The sequence below is a fragment of the Mixophyes fleayi genome, chromosome 3 (assembly GCF_038048845.1).
Source record: "Mixophyes fleayi isolate aMixFle1 chromosome 3, aMixFle1.hap1, whole genome shotgun sequence".
Classification (NCBI taxonomy): Eukaryota; Metazoa; Chordata; class Amphibia; order Anura; family Limnodynastidae; genus Mixophyes; species Mixophyes fleayi.
The window spans coordinates 222,559,303-222,582,806 of record NC_134404.1 but is presented as its reverse complement, the minus strand read 5'-3'; the positions used below and the strand labels follow the sequence as shown (position 1 = coordinate 222,582,806).

General features: G+C 40.9%; 1 protein-coding gene across 8 annotated transcripts in view; it reads right to left on the bottom strand.

Annotated features, from left to right (window-relative positions):
* The window catches only part of MAP7 (microtubule associated protein 7), a 122,519-nt gene that overhangs the window by 82,596 nt on the left and 16,419 nt on the right, over positions 1-23,504 (bottom strand). For 4 of the 8 annotated variants that reach the window (XM_075203156.1, XM_075203158.1, XM_075203161.1 and 1 more), the window contains exon 1: positions 3,105-3,687. The exons of 1 other annotated variant lie outside the window; for it this stretch is intronic. In XM_075203156.1, coding sequence (XP_075059257.1) covers positions 3,105-3,285 — 181 coding nt within the window. In that variant the 5' untranslated portion in view covers positions 3,286-3,687. Of the gene's footprint in view, positions 1-3,104; positions 3,689-23,504 lie in introns of those variants that run through there. 3 more of the 8 variants (XM_075203154.1, XM_075203155.1, XM_075203162.1) reach the window with 2 other exon arrangements.

Sequence of the window (23,504 nt, the reverse complement as noted above, 5' to 3'; positions counted from 1 at the left end):
TAGCCAGCCAAATAAAGAATGAATTATAGAGTGAACCGAATTTCATACCACACCACCTTCCGGGAATAACATGCAGCCCCAAAAATAGGACTGCTTGTACTTCTACCTTATCTTACCTCTAAAGCCATAAGCCTGGGAGTTATTCAGTAGTGAGTAGAATACATATTGCTAGCAGGATGCTACCAAGGTCTCTTCCCCATTTAACTTCACTCATCCACTACAGAAAAGTATCTGCCCAGCAATAATAACAAAAATAAGGAAGAATTCTGACAGATACTCCTGATTAGCAGGTGGGACTGTGATATCCTGCTCTACGGAGTTCTCACTGGACCTGTTCTGATTAAACTGGCTGCTTGTATCACAGGTTGTACTTGCATGCACTGAATGTTACACAACTGTCCAGATTTACAATAATGTTTAAATTAGAGGACTGTGAAGGCCAAAAGCTTCCATCTTTCTTTCCTCTAATTCATTATTTTGATGTATTATCTCTTGCTACAATACCCAACCTTTTTTCAGTTTGCATTTCTTCATTATTTCTACATTCATTATTCACATTTTGAACATGGCAGCCCTGCTCCCATGCATGTTTTTTTTTTTCTAAGAAGAGGACACGGCCAACATTCAGCATTTTTCCAGTTTTCCCCTTTCCTTTTAGAGAGGCATTTTGAATATTTGTCCCAGGCAGCATTGCCTATGTTCAGTTAAACCCATTCTTCCGTTCACCAGCACAATATTCCCTGTGTCACTTGTTGCTGCAAAAGCCCACAGCTTTATAGATACAACTGTGTACACAACAGCAAGGAGTTGTATCTCTTCCCTGCTTCACCTTTTTATCCAAATGTATCTTCTGAGGTGACGGTCGGTTACATTATTATGTGTAGAGTCCAAAACACTTGGTTATAAAAGCTTCAGACACTGTGAAGCATAATTTAAATACAAATTTTGCAATGAAGCTTCAAAAGAGAATGTGGACAACTTTCTAATGTGGACTTGTGAACTCCTCCTGCGTAAGTAAACATTTCAGCAGGTTAGTAACCCATTGGTTTGGTTTCGTAAACCTGACCTTTCTTTACGCAGTTCTGTCAGAAAGTTTTCTTGGTCTTCCATGACTTGAACAGAACCAAGCAACTTAAACTTAATGTTTCTGACAGTTGAAGTTGCAAGCTGAAAATGTTCCTAGCTTTAAAATAACATTATGTAATCAGTGTATTCACCTACTTTCATACTTACGACAGAGCAACAATCAGAAAAGTTGGCACTAAGGGTAAATGTTCAACACTGGAATTGTCTTTATCATAGTAATGGAAGATCCAACGACACTTCAGGTTGTGGTAATGAGTTTAAAAAATAGATCAATCAATCAGCAGGAAGTGTGGTCACATTAGCACACACCATATGCACTCTCCATCTCCTTTACCTCACAGATGGGACCACCACAGACTATTCTTTGGTCTAGAGCCAGGCACTAGAGCCACTGAAACTAATGCCTATTTGAAATAACGTGGCACCTTTACTTTCATTGTACTTAACACTTTGTATTATGATCCCCTCAGTGTACAGAGATGAGTAATAAAATAGTATAATATTGTTCCCAGACAGATCCTGCTTTTAGTGCATTGTCAAAATTAATTTTACCTGGCAACTCTCTTACATCAGCACCTGTGGATCTCAGAAAACAGGAGCATCAATTGCTTATCATTCGATAAGGCAGAAGGGCACCCAATTGCTTTTTTTCAGTGCAGAATATGGCAGCTCACACCAAGCAACACATATCTGTATAAACATGCATATTTAAATATGCCATCTTATCCTCACAAACTATTACTGCTTATTTGTAAATTAGCTATTTGCCCTAACATTTATTAAACAAATATTTGGTTACCCACAGCAAGTTACAACTAGCCATATGTAGAAAATAGGCAAACACCACACTGGCCACTAGGCAATGAACTATCCACAACCACTTCTCTGTTTGTCACACAATATCACACAATGTCATTAAAGTGCTCTAGAATATACCCTGGGAAAGTGGCTGCTCTATTTCTGGATTTTATATATATCTATTAAGGTCAAGCACAAGGCACAAAATAGTGACCTATATAATTTAATAGTAAAAGGGTCCAAGCTTTTGTAATTCATTGTCAGATAGTTAATTATGTTACCTGCTACTAATGCATATGGATCACCAATTAAGCACTTATCATACTCATTTATTTAAAAACATTCTTCGGTACTATTTTCATGAGCTCACCAGCAGATATCGTGCGAGACAGGCTTGCAGACATGTATGCCTATTTAAAACTATTTATACACTCCTCCCTGTGCTGTATATTAGTTGGCAGTGTTAATGACTATGGGATAGGTTAATAATGGATTATCTTTATGAAAAGATGTCTCTAACACCCTTGACACTCCTCAGCTGTTGTGGAGCACATGAAATGGACACATTCTGCTTATATGACACAAGGTTCTTTCCACCCCCACAGATCTCACCCCCATGGCATGCATGCCACTACCAGTCTAGATCACTATGGAACGCTACCCTATCACAGTGCGCACCAGCTCATATGTCTGCATAAGGGAGGGCCCTGTTACTTCTTAAAGACATTCAGTATTCTGCATAGTGGGTCCTTACAAGGCCTTACAGATCAAACTGCTGTATTAAAAGATTACTATAAAACTAATAAGTACATTTACTTTCATTTCTGAGGTTACTAGGAAAACTGATTAACACCTTAAGCATGACAAACTCGCTTGACGTTTATAGTCTCAGCCTATGCAACCTGCAACAGAAAATGTGTTAACCATATTGTGCCTGTGATAGACAAAATACTAAAGAAAAAAGAATGGCTGAATGCCTGGTGTTAGCTCCAAGTAAAGGCCAAGCAAACATTCATGAATATTAATCAGCAACATATTTTCAGCACTAATATCTGGAGGAAAGCAAAATTACAGCCTTAGCAATGGAATCTGTCAGCTGGATACTGTGCTTCCTGCATCCGCATTGGAAGACAGTACTGTTCAATGACTCTGCATTGTATTAAGCACAATGTCAATGACAATCCTACACACACACACACACACACACACAGAATGCCTACCTTTTACCTTCCTACTGTTGCCATTCTTCTGCTGCTCATCCTCTTCATTAATAGTGAATAAAAGCGGAGGTGTAGGCCGTGCACCTGTTTTCTTCACCCTTTCCTGTCGGGCAGCAGTATTCGATCCTGGCATTTTGCTTGCCACTGTCCTTTTTTTCCTCGGTTTCAGGAATATAAGCATGTATTCTCCTCTCTTGCAGCAGTTGTCCAAGAAGAGTCTATCACTGGAGCAGCCAGCTCTTCTATGGGTCTACCAGTGACTCCCCCATAGGTCATAGGAGACAGTGGGAGCCAGTGAAAATGGTCCCTACCTGATCACTAGATGGTCTTTCTTGTTGGATCCCAGCCAAATCAAATATGTTGAATTCTTACTGCACCAGCACCTTTCTCTAACCCTTTCTGCCGGCTACAGCACACTAAAATATTCAGCACACAGCACAGGAGGAAAAAATATGATACGCCGCTGTTCACAGTTGCCCTGACAACAGTGACATTGTCTATTCAAAGGAGAGCTGCGTAATGCTGCCTCTTCAGCTGGAGCCTGCTGGAATGCCTTCCAGCTCCTGTGCTTCCCACTAGCAGTACTGAGCTCTGGCTGGGATGTGCCTCCTCTCCCATGTGGGGCGGTAAGAGATGTTCTTGCATAATAGGGCTAAGCACACAGAAACCTGAACTGCTAGAGGCATATCTTTTAAAGGACATACATAGATTACAAACAACACAACTATACACAAGTGGGATATCTTCCTTTGTGACACTGTGCAGGGCCAATGTGTCTGATTAGACACAATAATCAGAATAAACAGTTAATAATAACACAAGAGACATCTGTACTGCACAGACTGGAATTGTATTCGATAAAAAAATCCCTGTGAGGGTAAACATTGCATAAATATAAAAATGAAGGCAGCTGGACCAATTTCGATCTGTACAGGACAAACACCTTGCATTTACAATATTATTAAAACTACAGGAAGTTTATTACACACATATATATATATATATATATATATATATATACATATACACACACACACAACGCAACACTGGATGGAAAGAGTGGAATTCAAAAGGTTGTACTTATGGACTAGCCACCAGCATTTTCTTTCAGTTTTTGTTTGTCAAATCCAATCAAAATATTTTACAACATGTCTCAGTGCTGGTAAGTATGTTTATTCTTACAATAAATCATGTGTGTTTATCCATCTCTGCAGTAGACATGGATAATAGCTGTACATCACAACCTAAATTATTGATTTTATTTTCATGAAATGATATGTCTTAGTCTGGAGCCATAAATGGTGACTTGGGGACATGACTATGAAGATTAATGTGCAGCCCCTTATGTAAGATTTGGAAACATAGATTAGAGCAGTAAGAAAAATACACACTCCTATGTTAACCTTTGTTTATGTTCTCAAATACATATTTTATTGTAATCTAGAACCCTGACGTTTTTGCATATTTAGCATATATTACATGTGATTTGATAAGTTTTCTGTTGGTACACTTGTATGAGTAGATTCATGATGTGCATGTTTAGCTGAATTGTTCAGCTGGTGGAACAATGGATGGGTGAGCCTGTTCAAGGATAAAAATTTTTTATCATCTGTACATATTTATGCATCCCTCTGCAGGGAAAACAGTCAATGTATATTATGAAGATGATTATATTCCTTTAATTGAGGAACAAAGTATAAGAGATAAAAGAAGAAGACTATATATGACGTGTAATAGTTCATTTCTGCAATGCAAAGGTTAAACTTTGTCACAATTAATTGTCTTTGTTTTGTTGGGTTGCACCCAAAGTAATTGATATTTCCACTCCTGCATGTTTTACAATTTGAGCAACCTCAGTAGAAATTACATCAAGTAGAAGCAGCAGTTATAATTTCATGACAGTCCTCCCAGTCTGACTAATTAGAAGTGAATGTCATAGGACCACATTATGGCAGGGTGTAAACAGCTGGTAGGTTACAAAATCAGCATTACCTCCCAAGTAGAGACAAACAATGTATAATACATGGGGACTGGTACTACAGAAGGTTTCAGAGTGCTGCTTTCCTGAATACCTTTTAACTGGTATGTCTTTTCTGTAGTCACTGAAACAGATCCGCCCATGTGAGAGGGCACTGACACAGCCAATGAGCTCCATCATCTACAGATGACGAATATGTCTGCATTTAAGCAGAACTTGATTGTACTTGAAATTGGCCAAATAGTATTACTAAATATAGTTTTGAACACATCCACACTGCAGGCAGACCTGCACAATTCAGAATCATACAAATTGTGCATTTCTAGGATGGGACCTGTACATCATGAAACGCGTCAAAAGTGAATGCACCAGGTTCCCTCATATTTGTCTCCAGAGATGTCTCACCTGCAATTTTAATCACTATGTGAGATAAATGGAGTGTGTTTTGCATTTTTATTAGGACCCAGATTCACATTCATTTGTATGATTTTGGATGTTTAATATATGAATATATAGGTTTCATTTGCATGTTAGGAGTTTCAGTCCCTGCATATCAGCACGTCCAAGTATACATGTGGCAGTAAGAGTGTTTCTTATTTCATTTACTATATATTAATTGTAGAAATAGCTCAACACTTGATGATATATGGATAGTCATACTTCTTTTATCTGTGCTATATTGGGTCTATAAATACTTTAAATACTTTATCAATGAATATCCATTTACCAGTAATGTATGACATAATGACCCAGCAGCCCTGTTTTAGGCACACACCAGTCTATCACTCAGCACCCATGGGACACACTATTGTATGCTTATGCTCAGAAGGTACACGTATTACCGCAGACACCATGCATAGCCCTCCCCAACACTGAACTACTAAATATAGTGGTGGAGCATTCACACAGGTAGCCCTGTGAAAACAAACCCATAGCATCATAACAGAAAGGCAGGGGGAGAAGCGAAGAGATCTATCACACAGAGAATTCGTGTAAGACAAATAACTAGAATAGTTTTAAAAGAGAAGGCAATTGATTCTCTTCAAAAACTACAAAACAGTAAGTTGTTCTTGCGCAATAATGTCCCCCCGTTGGGTCCATCTTCTACTTCTCTAGCAGGATATATGTATCACACTGCAGTGAACAAATGTAAGAGCACGCTGTTACATGTATCAACTTTACAACTGTAAGAATGCAGGGAACAAGGGGAGAAATACTAAAAGCAAACAAACAAAAAGTTGGACCGATAAACCGCGGGGGTGGGACGACAGATGTAAATCATACTTGCCAGCTCTCCCAGAATGCCCGGAAGACTCCCGAATTCCCCGGTAGGTCTCTAGGACGAGCAAGCAAGTCTCTAGCATTCTGGCCATCGGGAGCCAAAATTGTGCGATTTGCGGTGATTATTTTGGCCCCGCTCCCGTAACATGACGATTTTGTTGTGGAGGCAGGAACACAATAACATGATTTGCCCTGCTTCCTCCCCTCCCACCACAAACCCTCCCTGGAATCTCCTGGATGCCAACAGCACAAAGTTGTCAAGTATGATGTATATACGAGACACATAACAGACATCACTTATGTCAAATTACATTTAAATGAATCAACTATTAAGACATTGTTCTGAAAAGTTGCAATAACTAAAAACTGCTCTTTGGGTTTTGTTTTTTTTGCTAATAAATGTTATGAAAAAGGTTTGAAAGAAGCAGCACAAACTATGTGGCGTGAACTGTATTTTTAATGATGCACAAAATGAATCCAAAACAAAACATAAAATCCAGTCATGGAACTATCATCATTTCAGGGGGTGTCCCTGTCAGGGGGCACAGAGGTAAGGAGGACCCGCTCTGCCCTGTAGCCACACATTCTACTCAGGGATCCAGTGATGTAGTATTCTGCTCCTCATAAAACTCTTGTCCCACCACTGCAGCACAATACAACAGTGGACATGATATGAGTGTCAGTATAATGCTAGTAGTGAGCTCAAATATAACAAATGTTAAATCCTTCATGGCTGGACGAGTTGGTACCTTAACGACCAGAACTTGCTGGATTTTGTGCTTGCGTTCACCAGGAATAACTTATTTCATAGTTTAAGAACACAATCTTAAATATGAAGAAATAAGGGTTTGATTTGATAGCATTTTGGTCAAAATATATAGTTATTTTATAAAAAACTATATACTGTATACACTCTTGTCAAATAGTGACTTTACTTGCAATTAGCCAGAGTACAAAATTTTATTAAAATGGTTTGTTGGAGGGATTTTCTTTCATCGTGAAGTATAGGAGGATAGCTGCTAACCTGTGTGGTACCATTTTTGAGACCAGACGGTACTTTTTGGGATTGGCCAAGCCTCAGCACATGAGATCTCTCCACCTACTGGCACGGTAAAGTGGTCTTGAAAGAGCTTACTATTCTTGCTAGGTTTCTGATTCACAAACTACTGAAATGGTACAAATATGATTTTATTTTTTTTTACTGTTTATTTATTTCTTACAAACACAAATATATTAAATATATGCACAGCAACAATAATACAGCTCAATAACAAATGCTGATTATTTCTACTTCAAATAAATATAGAAAAAAAAAATAATCACATAGCTAACATCCTTGTTCCCAGGATAGACTGAATTTACACAAGGCGGGATCTAATTCTGCAGCTCCAGCCTGTCAGCTGTCACAAAACACAGCAATATTTGATTTGCTACAATATATTAATTTGTACTAGCTTGTACATTAGAGGTTGCGTGCTCACAGTCAGAATTATCAGGAAGACATGTCAGATTATGATCTCATTTTTGTTTTGTTTTTAATTCTTTTCTTTTTGTAACGTTGATCATTCTTTATCAGTAAAGAAAAAAAAAATGTTTGACCTCACTGAAAACACATTAGGGGTTATTTATTAATAAATGGCAATGTTACAGATTACCTATTGTCGCTTATCGTGTTCACAGAAATGTAATCAATTTTAACAGGGTCGGACTGGGCATCTGGCAGTTCTGACAAATGCCAGAAGGGCCGATGGCTAGATGGGCCGGCCCCATTACTCGGCGCACAGACTGTCATGCTGGAACCTGGCATGACAGTCTGTGCGCCGAGTAATAGGGACGACCCTACAATGACTTCCTGGTGGGCGAGCGTCCCCCCTCCCTCCCTATGAATGGCTCTCCGACAATCAGAGTCACATGGGAGGTGCTGTCCCATGTGTGAAGAGAGTCTGCAGAGCGCGCCTTGGATCGAACAAGGTAAGGGGGGGGGGGGAGACGAGTACTTTGTGTGACAGTGTAACTATAGTATGTGTGTGTCTGTGTGTCACAGGGTATGAATATAGTGAGTGGGGGGCCAGTGTATGACTATAGTATGTGTGGGGGGGGGGGGGCAGTGTATGATTATAGTATGTGTGGGGGAGGGGGGCAGTGTATGATTATAGTATGTGTGTTGGGGGCAGTGTATGATTATAGTATGTGTGTGGGGGGCCAGTGTATGATTATAGTATGTGTGTGGGGGGCCAGTGTATGATTATAGTATGTGTGTGGGGGGCCAGTGTATGATTATAGTATGTGTGTGGGGGGCCAGTGTATGATTATAGTATGTGTGTGGGGGGCCAGTGTATGATTATAGTATGTGTGTGGGGGGCCAGTGTATGATTATAGTATGTGTGTGGGGGGCCAGTGTATGATTATAGTATGTGTGTGGGGGGCCAGTGTATGATTATAGTATGTGTGTGTTGGGCCAGTGTATGATTATAGTATGTGTGTGTTGGGCCAGTGTATGATTATAGTATGTGTGTGTTGGGCCAGTGTATGATTATAGTATGTGTGTGGGGGGCCATTGTATGATTATAGTATGTGTGTGTTGGGCCAGTGTATGATTATAGTATGTGTGTGGGGGGCCAGTGTATGATTATAGTATGTGTGTGGGGGGCCATTGTATGATTATAGTATGTGTGTGGGGGGCCAGTGTATGATTATAGTATGTGTGTGGGGGGCCAGTGTATGTTTAATTTCTTGCTGGCGTTGTTTGGAGGGAGGGAAATAGATGTATTTATCAAATGTGAACACTATTATTTTAATGTTGCGCCTGGAGGAGGGGCTAATTTTAAAACGTGGGTGCTATATTGATTTAACACCAGGGCTGGTTGGAGTTTTCTACATTTCATGTACTCATTTTTTTCCCACATAGGGTCCCCAACATTCCAGGACAAGCTGCAATTGATCTAAAGACACCAGCAGCCACAAGTGGTGAAAGTGACAAGACAGGTAGGAGAGAGCAGGACAGTCTGCCAACTGTCCTGAATTTGGTGGGTGACTGTCCCACTTAGTCAGGATTTGGTCTGACTTCAAGGACAGCTGGGAGATATGTCCTGCTTCACAATGAACTGCTCTTGAAGGCAGAACTGCGTGCACCTAACAGTAGTGCTCACAGTATTGCCTATGTATTTGTTGAAAATGTATCTAATAACCATACTACATCATAGGAGTCCCCCTGTCTTAAGTGCCCTTGGTCCCCCGAGCCTTAATCCAGTTCTGGTCAGCTGGAGGAATCTGATAGTTGCTCCCAGTCCCGGACAGGACACAGCCTGCAGAGTAAGCCGTGGAGCTCTAAGTCTCATGAGATTTATAAATCTTGTGAGACAAAGAGCTTCCCTGCTCACTCTACAGGAAGTTCACGCCCCTATAGATGTCAGCAACACCAGAAGCATAAATAAATACAGTGGGCTGGGGGTGTCATAATGTGCCTGTATGTATCAATGCCCTATGTTGGCCACACCCACAACACAATATGGTCACACCATATAAATAAATGATGATGATGATGATGACGCCACCTAGTTTTTTTCCTGCTGGAGCTGAGGTGGGCCTGTTTACTTTAAATGCCAGGGCTGATTTTTAGTCCCAGTCAGGCCCTGACTTTTAAAATCTTGCAGAGGCAGCTGAGCAATGCGGAGGTGCCTCAAAGATACTGTCCAGAACTAGTTAAAGTTAACTTAGTTTTGCTGGCCTGCTCACAGGGGTAATGCGCACTCGTTACCCAGCTAGCTAGCCGACTTATGTATGCGCAGTGGAACTGAAAGCCCAGAACAGGTCTTTCAGTTCTACTAATTAAAAAAATTAAAAGTAAATTGTAAAAAGTAAAGATTTTATTAAAACCATTGCTGAATGAAAAAATGTTTTATTCAAAATATAAAGTTCTATTTTTATTAATTATCTTCTGCTATCACAGCAATCCTTGTTAAATAGGCTTTGCCTGCAAAACCTTTTGATGATTAGTCATACTTGCCTACTCTCCCAGAATTCCCTGGAGGAGGCTCCCAGAATTTCGGGGAGTCCTCACAGACTCCTGGAAGAATAGGCAAAGCTCCCACATTTGCAGAAATTCACGGTAGTGAATGGAGGGGGCGGGGCTTAATCATGTCATCAATCTCCGCCCCCTCCATGCAATGCCGTGAATTTCGGCTTTTTATAGTGGGGCGGGGCTATGGTGGTGCGACAATGTCTCCTTGTTACTATTGAACTCTAATTCGGAAGACACTTTAGTACTAAATTCCACAATACTCTAGACAAAACCAGTCTCCATTCTTATTCAGCTCTGCTCCTCTAATTTAAAACACACACCCAGGCTCTTAAATCATCTAAAAACAGAGTGATTAGACACTTGTTTTTTGCACCCTCACAAGACCTACTACAAAACAGATTTCATTTTGCTGACTGAAAAAGCCTACGTGACATCAGACGCTGCAATTAGGGAACTGCTTGGTCAGGGCACTGAGTGTGTGTGAGTGTGAGTGTGTGTGTGTGTGTGTGTGTTGACAAAAGGAGGAGGGGTTTGTCACAGGCTTCTAAGAGATGAGACATGTATTTAGCTGGCAATCTGCAGAGAAAGAGTTACACATGTGTACAGTAGTTCACCTAGGGAACATATGTGTGATAGAATAATAGTAAAGAGTCTGCTTTAATTTACATGTTTGAAGTGGTTTAAAAACAAAAACATCTGGTGGTGCGTGGCCTGGTGGAGCACGGAGTAGGACGTGTGCACCTAAGCTCACCAGTCTAATTATCCGCTAAAATCATCCCGATGCACTGCTATAGCTTCACAAATGTGGTCTGGATTCGTGGTGGAGTTGTCCCTGCTCCCTCTGGTTGTGGCCTTGCTGGAGGATTGGGGTTTGCCGCTGACGTTCATGACCGGAGCTGGACGGAGAGATCGCGTTCCCTGCCTCTGGTGGAGTCGGGCACTTACAAAAGTATTGCAGGCACTTACTCACCTGCCCCCTTATCTTCTGTGTGATGTGTGGAGACCAGGGAAACATCTGACTGCATGCAGGACACCTGCATCCGTCTTCCCGCAAAGGAACAAACCGGGATCCCATCTTGGGGATGTGAGATTGCCAAGGACAGATCTGAGTGTGGATCTTTAGGTGAGGTTGGAAACATTATAAATGCAGGTACAGCTTCCTTAGCCTCACTGTTTGGATTTGCTGCGGATACTGCACAAGTTCCCCTCTCTGGCGCAGTGGAGAGAGTGTATTGCCTCATTAGATTCTACTGGAGGGCCCTCACTCTCTCAATCCTCCGTGCATGGGTGCTGTCTGCACTGCATGTGTCTCCCTTGACCTCTGACTGCATTAATTGTATTTTTATGTGGGACCTGTAAACGCTGGCTGTATATTCATCTGCGGCCTGAGTGCCCTCTCTGTGGCTTGCTTTTGTGTTACGAGTTACCTATATACCACCCAATATTGTATCTATTGATATCTGAATATAGAGGGTGTCACCATGAATAAACACTTTGCAACTACTACTGCTGCTAGCAGGCTGGAGAAATATGCACGCTCTAATTACTCTACAGCCGTTGGAGGGACTCCTGTACTTGAGCCACAGGCGTCTCATTCTTCCAAGGACTCAGCTCTGCCTACAGACGCTGGTGCTACCCTGCAGGAGGTCTTGAAAGCTATTGCTGTCTCTGAAAAACTGTACAACTCTTGTAGTAAGAATGTTTGAGATGACTCTCTCTGGTACATATCATACTGTTTCTTGTTTATACAAGTCGGGACGCTTTCTGTTTTGTTTTTTATTTTCCTAACCACACAGACATTACTTAGCTATTCATGAATGTTGAAAATCCTAGGGTGGTATGTGTAATATTGCCCGATATTCTGTATTTATTGACTGGATGGTTATGGGGTGTTGGAGGAGTAGTATTCTGGATATATTGGCTGGGGGGCTCCTTGCTTAAACGGTCATGTTCTCCCCTCCTCTTCTAGCACATATTAGCGCTTCCATACATACGTAGGGATAGCTGTTTAGGTTGTTTGAGGGGATGGGTTTTAGTTGTAATGGGCTCCAGGTATGTCTAATTTGGGGGTGGAAATTACAGTGAGGGGGGTGATTTGGATAGGGTAGGGAGGGTTAGGTTTACTATTGTTCAATGCAGTGTCACTTTGTTTTTATATGCAAGTACTGTCAAATGTCGAGGAACGTTGATTTTGTATGTATTATTGTGGCTGTCTGGTGGCTAGGTGTCTGCCTGGGTCTGGAGGGGTGGTTTTTATGTTGTGTTATGTCATGTGTATTGCCTAGTGTTATGGCGACTGGGAAGCTAAGTAGGGGTTCTATAAAGTTTCTGACCTGGAATGTACGTGGCCTAAATTATAAACGGTCTCTAGTTATGTCTTAATTAAAGAAATATAAACCGGATGTTATTTGCCTCACTGAGACCATCTAGTGTGAGGCAGACTGTTGGCTCTTAAGAAACCATGGGTTGGATGGGCTTATCATGCTACTCACACTTGCCACTCTAGGGGGGTGTCCTTATATGTAAGAGTTAATTTTGTTCGGGAGGCGGTGGACCCTGAACCACTGGGTAGATTCATTTTGTTGAAGGGCATTTTTGATTCTACCTGTATAAATCTCATGGCTGTATATGTCCCGCCCCCCTATAAAAGTGAAGTCTGGAGGAAGTGTAGTGATTTTATCTCCTTGTCCCCTGATACTCCTGTGGAGACTTTAATGCTGTGCTGGATCCCGCCCTTGATAGGTGGAGGGAGTCGGCAGATTCTTCACATGTTGGGAAGTCAAAATTTGCTGGTCTGGTAGATGTGATGGGTTTGGTGGATGTGTGGTGTCTGAAGTACCCGGCAGAAGTTTGTTTCTCCTGTTTTTCTACCTCTCATTATGCTTTTTTCCCCCGAATTGACTTGGGACTTAAGAGGTTATTGCCGGCTGCCGTAGATTTTACATATCTACCTAGAGGGATCTCAGACCACTCTCCTTTACTATTAACTTTGAAATTGAATGCTCCTTGGGGCCAAATATTTTGGAAGCTTAACCCCTTTTGGTTGACTTTTTTGAGGGATAGTGACACTCTGGAGTCTCAGTGGGAAGATTATTTTGCCACAAATATACATACAGCTGCCCCACCTCTCATCTCAGATGCCTTTAAGGTCTTTCTGAGGGGTGATCACTAATATTAACTCTTTTAAAAAGGAGTCGAGATTGCGGAGGGATAGACTAGAAAAGGAGGTCTCATGGTTGGAGAAGGTGAATCTCTCTTCTCATATGGCAACTGACAGGCAGGCCTGGATGGTGGTGCAGTGGGAGTGGTCAGATTGCCTACTATACACATCAAGACGTAAACCGATGTGCACTTGGCACACTCAATATTTTGAGGCAGACAAGTGTGGTAGATTTCTGGCATATTTGGCTAGATCAGAAAGGGCGACTGTAGTGGCAGGGACCACGGATACCTCGGGTGTTGTGTACACTTTGACTGGGGAGATTAATGAGGTTTTTTTATACTTATTTTAAAGATGCGTATGCATCTAGGGCCGAATGTAGCATCTAGGGCCGAATGTTCTGATTCTGACCTAGACTTGTACCTGGCGACTGTTTCCTTGCCTGAATTGAGTGCGTCTGGCAGGGAGAGTTTGGACTTATCGATCACTGATGAGGAGATTGCTGCCGAGATCTCTTCTTTCCCAAATGGCAGGGCTCCAGGTGTGGATGGGGTCCCTATAGAATTATATAAGAAGCATATGGGGTTTATTGTACCTCGCTTGCAAGAAATATTTACGAGCTTTAGAGATTCGGGCTTGACGGGGATTGTGTCCCCGTCCATGTCGGAAGGTCTTATAGGTCTTATTCCTAAAATGGGGAAAGACCCCCTGTTCACAAACTCATACAGACCTATATCCCTATTGACAATGGATATTAAGTTCCTTTTGGCTGGTAGGAAGTCTAGGGGTGATCCCCACCTGCTGACACAGGCCCTGAGAGTGTGGAGGCTCTCGCTTCAGATTGTGGATGAGTCAGCTTATGATCCGTGTACCCCTCTTTGGGACAATCTGGACTTTGGTGAACTTGTGAAGATGGGGGGGGGAGCTGAGGCCTGTGATGTTTTGCATATTGGGCAATTGTATGTGGATATGGGATATTGTGCTCCTTTGAAAAGCTACGGGGACTAAACGAACTGCCTAGGAGTCGTTTCTTCAGGTATTTGCAACTAAGGCATGCTTTGGACTCGCAGTTTTGGGGGGCTGTCCCGAGTCTTAGTGCAGACCCTCTATGGGTGCAACTGTAGCAGTTGGGCTCGAGGCACCAAATTTCGTCCATATATTCAATCCTGTTGGAAAGGGCTGGTGCGGGCGGCTTGCTGGAACTGCGACCCCTATGGGAAGTTGATCTAGGGGAAATTATCAATAAAACCTGGGGTACCATTTCGAACAGTCTGGGTCGGGGCACTGCTTCTGCCAGATTTGATCAGGTCCAGGTTTTCCTTCTACATAGAGCGTATTTTACTCCCCTTCGGATTTCTAAATTTAGTGGGGGACAATTGGTCCTATGTCCCAAGTGTGGGAGTTTGAGGGGGGACTTTTGGCACATGCTCTGGAAATGCCCATTGGTGTCCTTCTGGGGGGGGCGAGGGTGGGTGCCCGTGTAATATGATTGGGAGTATCCGCCATCACACCAAGACTATGCATATTCGGTCTGGGCCTGAAGAATACTCATAAGCTCATTAGACTACTCAATACTACTATACTTATGTTGGCAAAGGTGGTCATTGCAAGGAAGTGGATGGCTCCGGAGGGTCCGTCTTTGAAAGACTGGATTGATCTTGTAAATGACACAGTAGGCCATGAACGATTCATGTACATTAGCAGAAATTTGCTTGATAAGTATGAGAAGATCTGGTATAGATGGAGAACATCTCCTTATTTTACAGAGGGATTGAGGGAGGTGGACCTCTCTTAAAATTATTATGTTTGGGACAGGCACCCAGCCACTATTATTATTATTATTTCAATACCTCATTTTATGCTATATGTAGGCAGGTCGCACGGGAAGATTATTCCTGTTTTGCATGCCATTTTTTGCCATGTTTTTAGATTTTTTAAATATATCTGAAGTTAGATCCTAACCTGCTATTTTCTGATGCTTGATGTATTTTGACAATGTATATATGACCTTATGTCACTGCTATTACCCCTGCGTGGGTTTAGTTTTATTTGTTATAGCCCAGTGTTATGGGCTCTTATGTTGAGGGGAAAAAAGAAAAACATGTTTTTTTTCCCGATTTAAACGCAAGGTGTCATCTGTCTTTCAAGTTATAGCTGTAAACTATTTAAACCTGCCTGTTTCATTGCTCAGTTGTGACCAATGCCAGATAGTGGTTGGTGTCTAGATAGTTGGTCTCTATTAGGGTCACAAGAAACAGTGTGAAACTCCATGCTGTCAATTTACTTTACCATCCTAACAATACATGCAAAGTAAAAAGCAAAAAGGTGTTCATGTGTGCATCATCTGACGTATCACAATATAGAAATATAGCTCTTCGCTTCTCTCCAGCAAATTCAAGTACCTTTTCAAGAATTGAGGAAGCTACTTCAGAATATTTTCAGTTAAACACTATGGAAGATTGAGCTACATTCAATTAGCCACCAAGCAGTTATGAAAGGTCTTGTAATTCACACTGAGAAGCTAGGCAATACAAAATTGATAAATGGACCACTTCTCTAACCAAACTGTCATTCTAACACATACAGCACCTCTGTAGGAAACAGGTCCAGGAATTTTATAGCAATATTTCCACATTCCACAATGTATGGGGCTATTTTGCACACAATATAATACTTTTAGAAATATGCTGACAATGCCCACAATGTTTTAGCTAGAAAAGTCAAAACAAAGTGTAATTTCAAATGTATTCAGTATAACAGCAGAAACGCTGCGGAATTAGTGGCACTATATAAATAGATGATGAAAAGGTAGAACCATCCACAATCCAGTAAATGTTATGCCCGATTATACAAAGGTAATAAGGCCCCCAACACACTTTTTTTTGAAGCCCAAGGTGTGGTGCTTCCAAACATCCTATGCTGTGCAAAAAGTCAGTGGTGGGGGCTTGGGCCTCTTCCGTAAAGGAAAAGGGAAAGGGCAATGTTGTTCCCCATCACCCAGGAGCAGGAGAGGGATAAGGGTCTTCATGTCCCACTTCGTCGAAGCTAGGAAAGGCCCTTTGACATGTCCGACATCCAGATCCAAAAGGCCCCTTGGGAGGCAAGGGTCTACAGCAGGCCTGGCCAACTTGGGGCTCTCCAGGTGTTGTGAAATTACATGTTCCAGTATGCTTTGCAAGTAGATAGCCAGCCAATAGCTGGCAAAGCATGCTGGAACGTGTAGTTTCACAACTCCTGGAGAGCCACAGGTTGGCCAGGTCTGATCTTTCAGGCTTATCACCACCACAAGGTTTGGAAAGGCACCTTCCTCTCCGAGGAAGGCTGAAATTTTCCCCAGGTCTCTGGTTCTTCTAGGGCGAAGGAAAAAGAGTGCTACTTGAATGAAAGTACTAGTGCAGAGTTCCACACTAGTGCACGTGTCCCCTGTCATCCTGTTCATTGTCAGACACCCCTGTCAATGAGTGCAACAGGTGCACATAACACCTCGGGCTTCAATCAGCCGGCCTAATTGCTAGAGGACCAGGCGATGGCCCATCCCCTACATTAAGCCCCTGCTTTCATGGGCATATATGCCTGATCTTAGCCACAAGGCCGAATAGCAATATAATAAGGATCCCACTTTCTCATGTGAAGTTCCCATTTCAAGTGAAATCAATTTTGTACCGAAATCCTTCCAATGTAACATGTCTAGAGGGCCTGATGACATAAAAAATTTCAGTAAAAAATATACAGTTATCCAAGAAGCACCATCAAATTAGTGTTTCCACTGACTGCTATACCTCGCTGTTTTCAGAAATGCCGGGGATATTTTTTTCACATCTAGGGGTAAATATATATAGCAACCAATCAGATTCAAGCTGTCTCATTCTGTAGAATGCACTGTAAATGATAACTAGAATATGATTGATTGCTCAAACCTGCAGCTTAATAAATGTACCCCCTAGTGCTCACTTGCCTCTGACTTTTGGCAGATGGTTGCAATGAAGTTCTCCAAAATTGCCGACACTTTTTGTGTGCGCCTGGGAGTTTTGTCTGTTTTACTGCTTGTTTGCCTTTCTTGTTCTGTTTTTTTTTCCGTGTTGCCTGTTCCCCTCTGTCAACGTTTTAATTGATGCTACTAGTGGCACTTTGCATAGTTCTATAAACTAGTCTTTTGATAAATGTAAATATAGATAATTCACTATTCTGACATCGTAATTTTTTCTCAGTATTGTAAATAGCTCTTATTTGATAGCATAAAGTAATATATATACTCCCAATTGGCACAGAAAGTAAGGCACTAAGGCTGCGTACACACTACAGGTTTTTCACCTGATTATTGTGCCAATCACAAGATAAAGGACCGTTAGGTCTGATATTGCATTAGTGTGTATGCTCCAACAGTCATGTTTTATTGTACAAAAGCACATTGTATCATTTGATTTGATCTTATAAACGGACTAAAAATCTCTATAAAGGATGGAATGATGTTGGGCAAATTCTGCAGTGTGTATGCACTCATAACCAGCAGTGTAGGCAGATCTCCATAGAGCTTACACAGTCACAATCTATTCAGCCAATGGTTATGACAGAGCACAGATCTGAAGGTAAACCTTGTAAAACGTGTATAGTGTGTACACATAAATCAGCATGCTGATTGGGACTTTCAGTCATTGGTAAATTACTTAACGATAACGCATCGGGAAAAATTTTCTATAGTGTGTACCCAGCCTTGACCTGCAGAAAACAAAGAAAACCAATAAAAGCATTTGTATAAAATCCCATGTGCTTGTTGTGTTTCTACCCCCTTCTTCCCTTCCCTTTTTTTTTCTGTACCCCTATTTGAAAACTGCAACGCTTACTAAAATTTTTATTTGTTAAAAAAAAATAAAAAACATGTTCTTAAAGTAACTTTTTATTCTTTTTATTTAGAGGCCGTCCAATCAGCTGCTTTCAAGAGCCTGGTTCTGCTCACTTTGAAAATTCTCCAGGCTCCAATGTCACAGGGGTGAGTATCTCAGTTGTGGAAGTCAAGAGGAAAACTAGCAGCACTACTGGAAAGAGTCCATGTAGTCTAGTGAGGTAAAACAGCTATATTACAATAAGACTCTGCACCTCTGTATCTCAACATTTTATTTAAATACATTTTTAAATGTTTTATTGCAATTTATTGTATTCACTCTTGAAATGAAAGTAAGTAACCTGCCAATATCTCTTATCTGCTAAGCCGCAGAGGCTGTGTTGCCTAGGACTCCTGTGTGTCCCAGTTTTCGCCACAGGAAATCTTACACAGAATACCCATTTCTCTAGAACACAAAACCTGATGCATCTGGATTTACAGGATATGTGTAAACGGATAACTACAATTATTTGGCAACAAAAAGAAACCAATGAGCGGAATTTAGACTGAGGAAGCTGAAAAATTGGATGCTCCGGGCTTCTCCCGATGAAAAGCCCGGATGGATTTTAGCAACTATACTCTGAACAAACAATGGTCCAGGGCCCCTGAGACCTACCAACAAAGATACTGGGAATCAGCAGGTAAGATCTCAGCAAATCTCTACACATTGACAAATAAAAGGAAAGAGGGCAAACTACAAAACATTTGATTATGATGAAATTATACATTATTTACAGTCAAGGTTCAAGTACACATATATAGGCATACATAAAGCCCAACAATTCCCATTTTGAGGATATTCCTTGATGGGAACAATTGAGACAAGAACTTAACCAGTAAAAGAGATTAATTCACCTTGTACAATTAATGAAATCCACAAAACAGGACCCATTGTGGCTACATGGGATGAAAAATTATGCAAAACCTCCTCAGGTTTTCTGATATGAAAATGAGGTTTTGTCGCGAGTGATATTTAGACACCATAGTGGTGACGTCAAGGGCAGGCTGGACATCTGCCTCCCAGGCTGGTCCCATATGGGGCTACCTTGGGCTAGGTCACTAAGCCACCAGCATGTACCTAATAGGCTCCTGAGTCAAGTCTTGCCCCCCGGGCTACAATCTGCCAGCCCTCCCCTGCGTGGCGTATAATGTGGCAGCAGAGGCATATGGCAAACAGTCTGATACCAGCAAAAAATTGCTTTTATATATGCTTTAATACTCAAGGTTCTGATTAGAGGAAGGGACTTTATAAGTATTCGGATTTGTATACCTCCCATTAACTTGAGACGAAACACGTTCGTAGTTTGCATCTGGGACTGGGGTGACCATGATAGAGGAGTCCAACAGTGACAAGATCCTGGGATTTGCAATAAACACTCTTTGGGACTTTCCTTATCTCTGTTAGGTAAGAGACTTTCATTACCCAAGTGGGGTTGTTTTTAGATATAATTTGTTGTGCACTTATGTCAGTGTTTTTAACTGGCTTTTGGTAAAAATTCTTAAAAGAATAATACACTATGCAATGTTTTTTTCTTTTTGGTTTGATTTTAAATGAGCACAAATATATAAGTTGCAGAAAAAAAAATAGATAAGGAGTTGTTACCGAGGGAGAGAATAAGTTTAGCTGAGGATACACACTACATGGCCAAATATAAGTTGACACGCCTTCTAATTAGCGTGTTTGGTCATTTCAAACACACCCATTGTTAACAGGTGCATAAAATCAAGCATACAGCCATGCAATCTCCATAGTCAAACATTAGCAGTAGAATGGGCCCTACTGAAAAACTCAGTGACTTTCAACGTGGCACTGTCATAGGATGCAACCTTTCCAACAAGTCAGTTTGTCACATTTCTGCCCTACTAGAGTTACCCCAGTCAGCTAAAGTGCTGTTATTGTTATGTGGAAACATCTAGGAGCAAGAATAGTTCAGTCGGTGAAACAGTATGCCATACAAGCTCACAGAACAGGATCAACAAGTGCCGAACTGCTTAAAAATCGCCTGCCCTCTGTCACCAGAAAGTTCTGAACTGCTTCTGGAAGCAACATCAGCACAAGAACAGTTTGTCTGTATGTTCTTGGATTGGGTTCCCATGGCCGAGCAGCCGCACATATGACTAAAATCACCATGCACAGTGCCAAACTTCAACTGGCCATTAGACTCTGGAGCAGTGGGAACGCGTTGAGTGAAGAATCACGCTTCACCATCTGGCAGTCTAAAGAACGAATCTTGGTCTGGCAGGTAACAGGAGAATACTATCTTCCCGAATGAGTGCCACCAATTGTAAAGTTTGGTGGAGGATGAATAATGTTCTGGGGTTGTTTTTCATGATTTGGTCTGAGCCCCTTAGTTCCAAAGAATGTAATTCTTAATGCTACAGCATACAATGACATTTTAGAGAATGTTGTGCTTTCAACTTTGTGGCAACTGTGTTGGGAGAAAGCCCTTTCCTGTTTCAGCACAAAAAAATGGTTTCCCCAAGATTGGTGTTGAATAATTTGATTGGCCCGCACAGATCCCTGAAGTCAACTCCATTGAACACCTGTGGGATGAATTAGAAGGTCAACTTAGAGCCAGACTTTATCATCCAATTCTGGCCTCACTAAAGCTCTCGTAGGTGAATGGATGCAAATCCCCACAGCCATGTCCAAAATCTAATGCCCAAGGTTTTGTAATGACATGTTCAACAAGCACATATGGATGTGATGTTTGAGTGCAATGGATATGATTATAAGATCAACTTATAAGAGTGCATTTGGAATATATGGAACTCTCTCTGTGAAATTAGAACTTTACTATTTCTGGACACAAATCTATTACAACTGTTTGTAAGTGGAAACTAGATTGGATGCTTTGGATTATCACACTTTGCAAGTGTTGATGTTTGTGTATTACACAAAAACACATTTTTATCACTATTTTGGGGGTGCATGTGGTTTTAATTGTATCTTCTTTAAATACCTTTTGTACTTATGTATTTTATTATATGTGCTAACCTTTGGTGTGCCTAATACATAGATGATGATAATAAATATTTGTATGTGATCTACACTTCACAAGGATTGGACTTTTTCTCTGTTTATAAATTTATGACGGTTTGATTTTTATTGATTATAATTTTGCAAAGCACCAGGGTTCAAATGGTTACTTGCACTGTCTATTCTGTGCAGACTATAAAGTGCATTAGACAGAAGAAACCGGCGCTGTCTAAGCAAATGCGTGACGTTAGCCTCATGCAGCGCATTTTACTTGCTCCTCTTAGGCTGTAAGCTTGTTAGGCAGGGCCATCTTTCGGTTTCAGATCATTCATTGCATGTAGTTTGCCTGTAACATGATCTCCCTAATGTGCAGCACTGCATAATATTTTCGTGCCTTTTTAAATAAAAGATAATACTTGCCGGATATTGCAAAAACCCAAAGATCCCCAAGTCTTTTATTCAAACCAGCACTAGCAGACATGTCCAAGAATGGACATGTTACTATATGTACAATATTGCTTGTATTATGCTGGGACATAATAGAAACAAATAGAAAAATATTAATATGAACATCCCACGATGTTCCAATTTTCAATGAAATATGTTATGTACATTGTAGTCTGTAATGATTGATGATAACTTCCAGCCATTACATCAATCACTCCAGAGACTGAGGGAACTATACAGTCTGTTGTGTCTTCGGGGATAGCTCAGCCTCACCAGCAATAGGCTTATAATGAAGCTATTTATTTCTGCACCACTGAGACACCATCAGTTCATTACATAAACCACATCCATGCAGCACTACTAGTCTGCTTCAATAGAGGCCACATAACACTACAGCCAGAGATGGCATCTAATATATGATCATGTGGCAATGTGTCCAATAATAGGGGTTTCAAAGTGAGTTAGCAATTATTATGCCTCTTGTTTTCTGTACTTTAAAACATAGGGTAGGATCCTTTAATTTGTTACAAAATTGGAGGAGCAATTTAATATTTTTTTTTCCTTGTTTACAGATTTGGAATGATAATATACACACTGACTGTACGTGTCCAAAAGCTTTTCATGGAAGTCAAATCTCACTATGGGACTTCTCTTTCTCCATTCAATAAATTAGCCTGACTCTACCAAGGCTGTAGATCAGAGATGCACAACCTATGAATTTTTTCTAGGGTCTTAATTGTCAGACATGTAATACACTGTACCTGGAAATGCATATATTGGGACCCAGAACAGTGACACACCGATATTCCCCCCAAAAAAGAAAAAAGAAAATATTGTGCACCACTGCTGTAGACAACATTGTCAACCAATTAGGAATAATGAAACTACCAATTTTATGCAGAAAAATGAAAAGTGACAGATCCTTCAGAGTAAGGTGCATTTTAATCATAGGGCAAAAAGCCATAAGATTTCAACGCACAGGCGTTATGATTCACAGAGTACCACTGTAAACTTTTTCAATAAGAATATATATATATATATATATATATATATATATATATGTTTGTTTTTACACAATTAATTTATTATCAGTTCCGCTGCGCATATGTGAACCAGCTAGCCTGTTAACGAATGCGCATATCCCCTCAGACTGCTCTGGAAAGCAATGAATTAACTCTTACAACTCAGAGGCAGAATAGCCCGAGGTAGCTGGGTATCACTCAGCTGTCCCTGTAATATTTTACTGATAAATTCTGGGAAGTGGGCCTTATCGCTGGCCAATTATATGTATAATCATGGTCCTTTAAAACAGCTCCCCTAGAATATATACAAGTAGAACTAAAATTGTAGTTTTGATAATGTGTACTTTTCTTTTTATTCTCCTTTTTCAGAAAGGTATGTAGCTCATTATATAATATGTAGGGTGTGAAGGACGCTCAATAAAAGTTTAATCAATGGTAAAAGCTCAGCTCACCCACTTTATACCCAACCCTCCTGGGAGCCATCCCAGTTTTATTTGTGTAGGCCATCATTGGATATTAGTTTGGAAAGATATGCTATTGCAGGTGCTAAGTCATCAAGTAAGCTAAAGGACTATCACACACTCCTTTCCTTCCGATTACTTTACTCAGAATGTACTGTGTATTTCATGTTC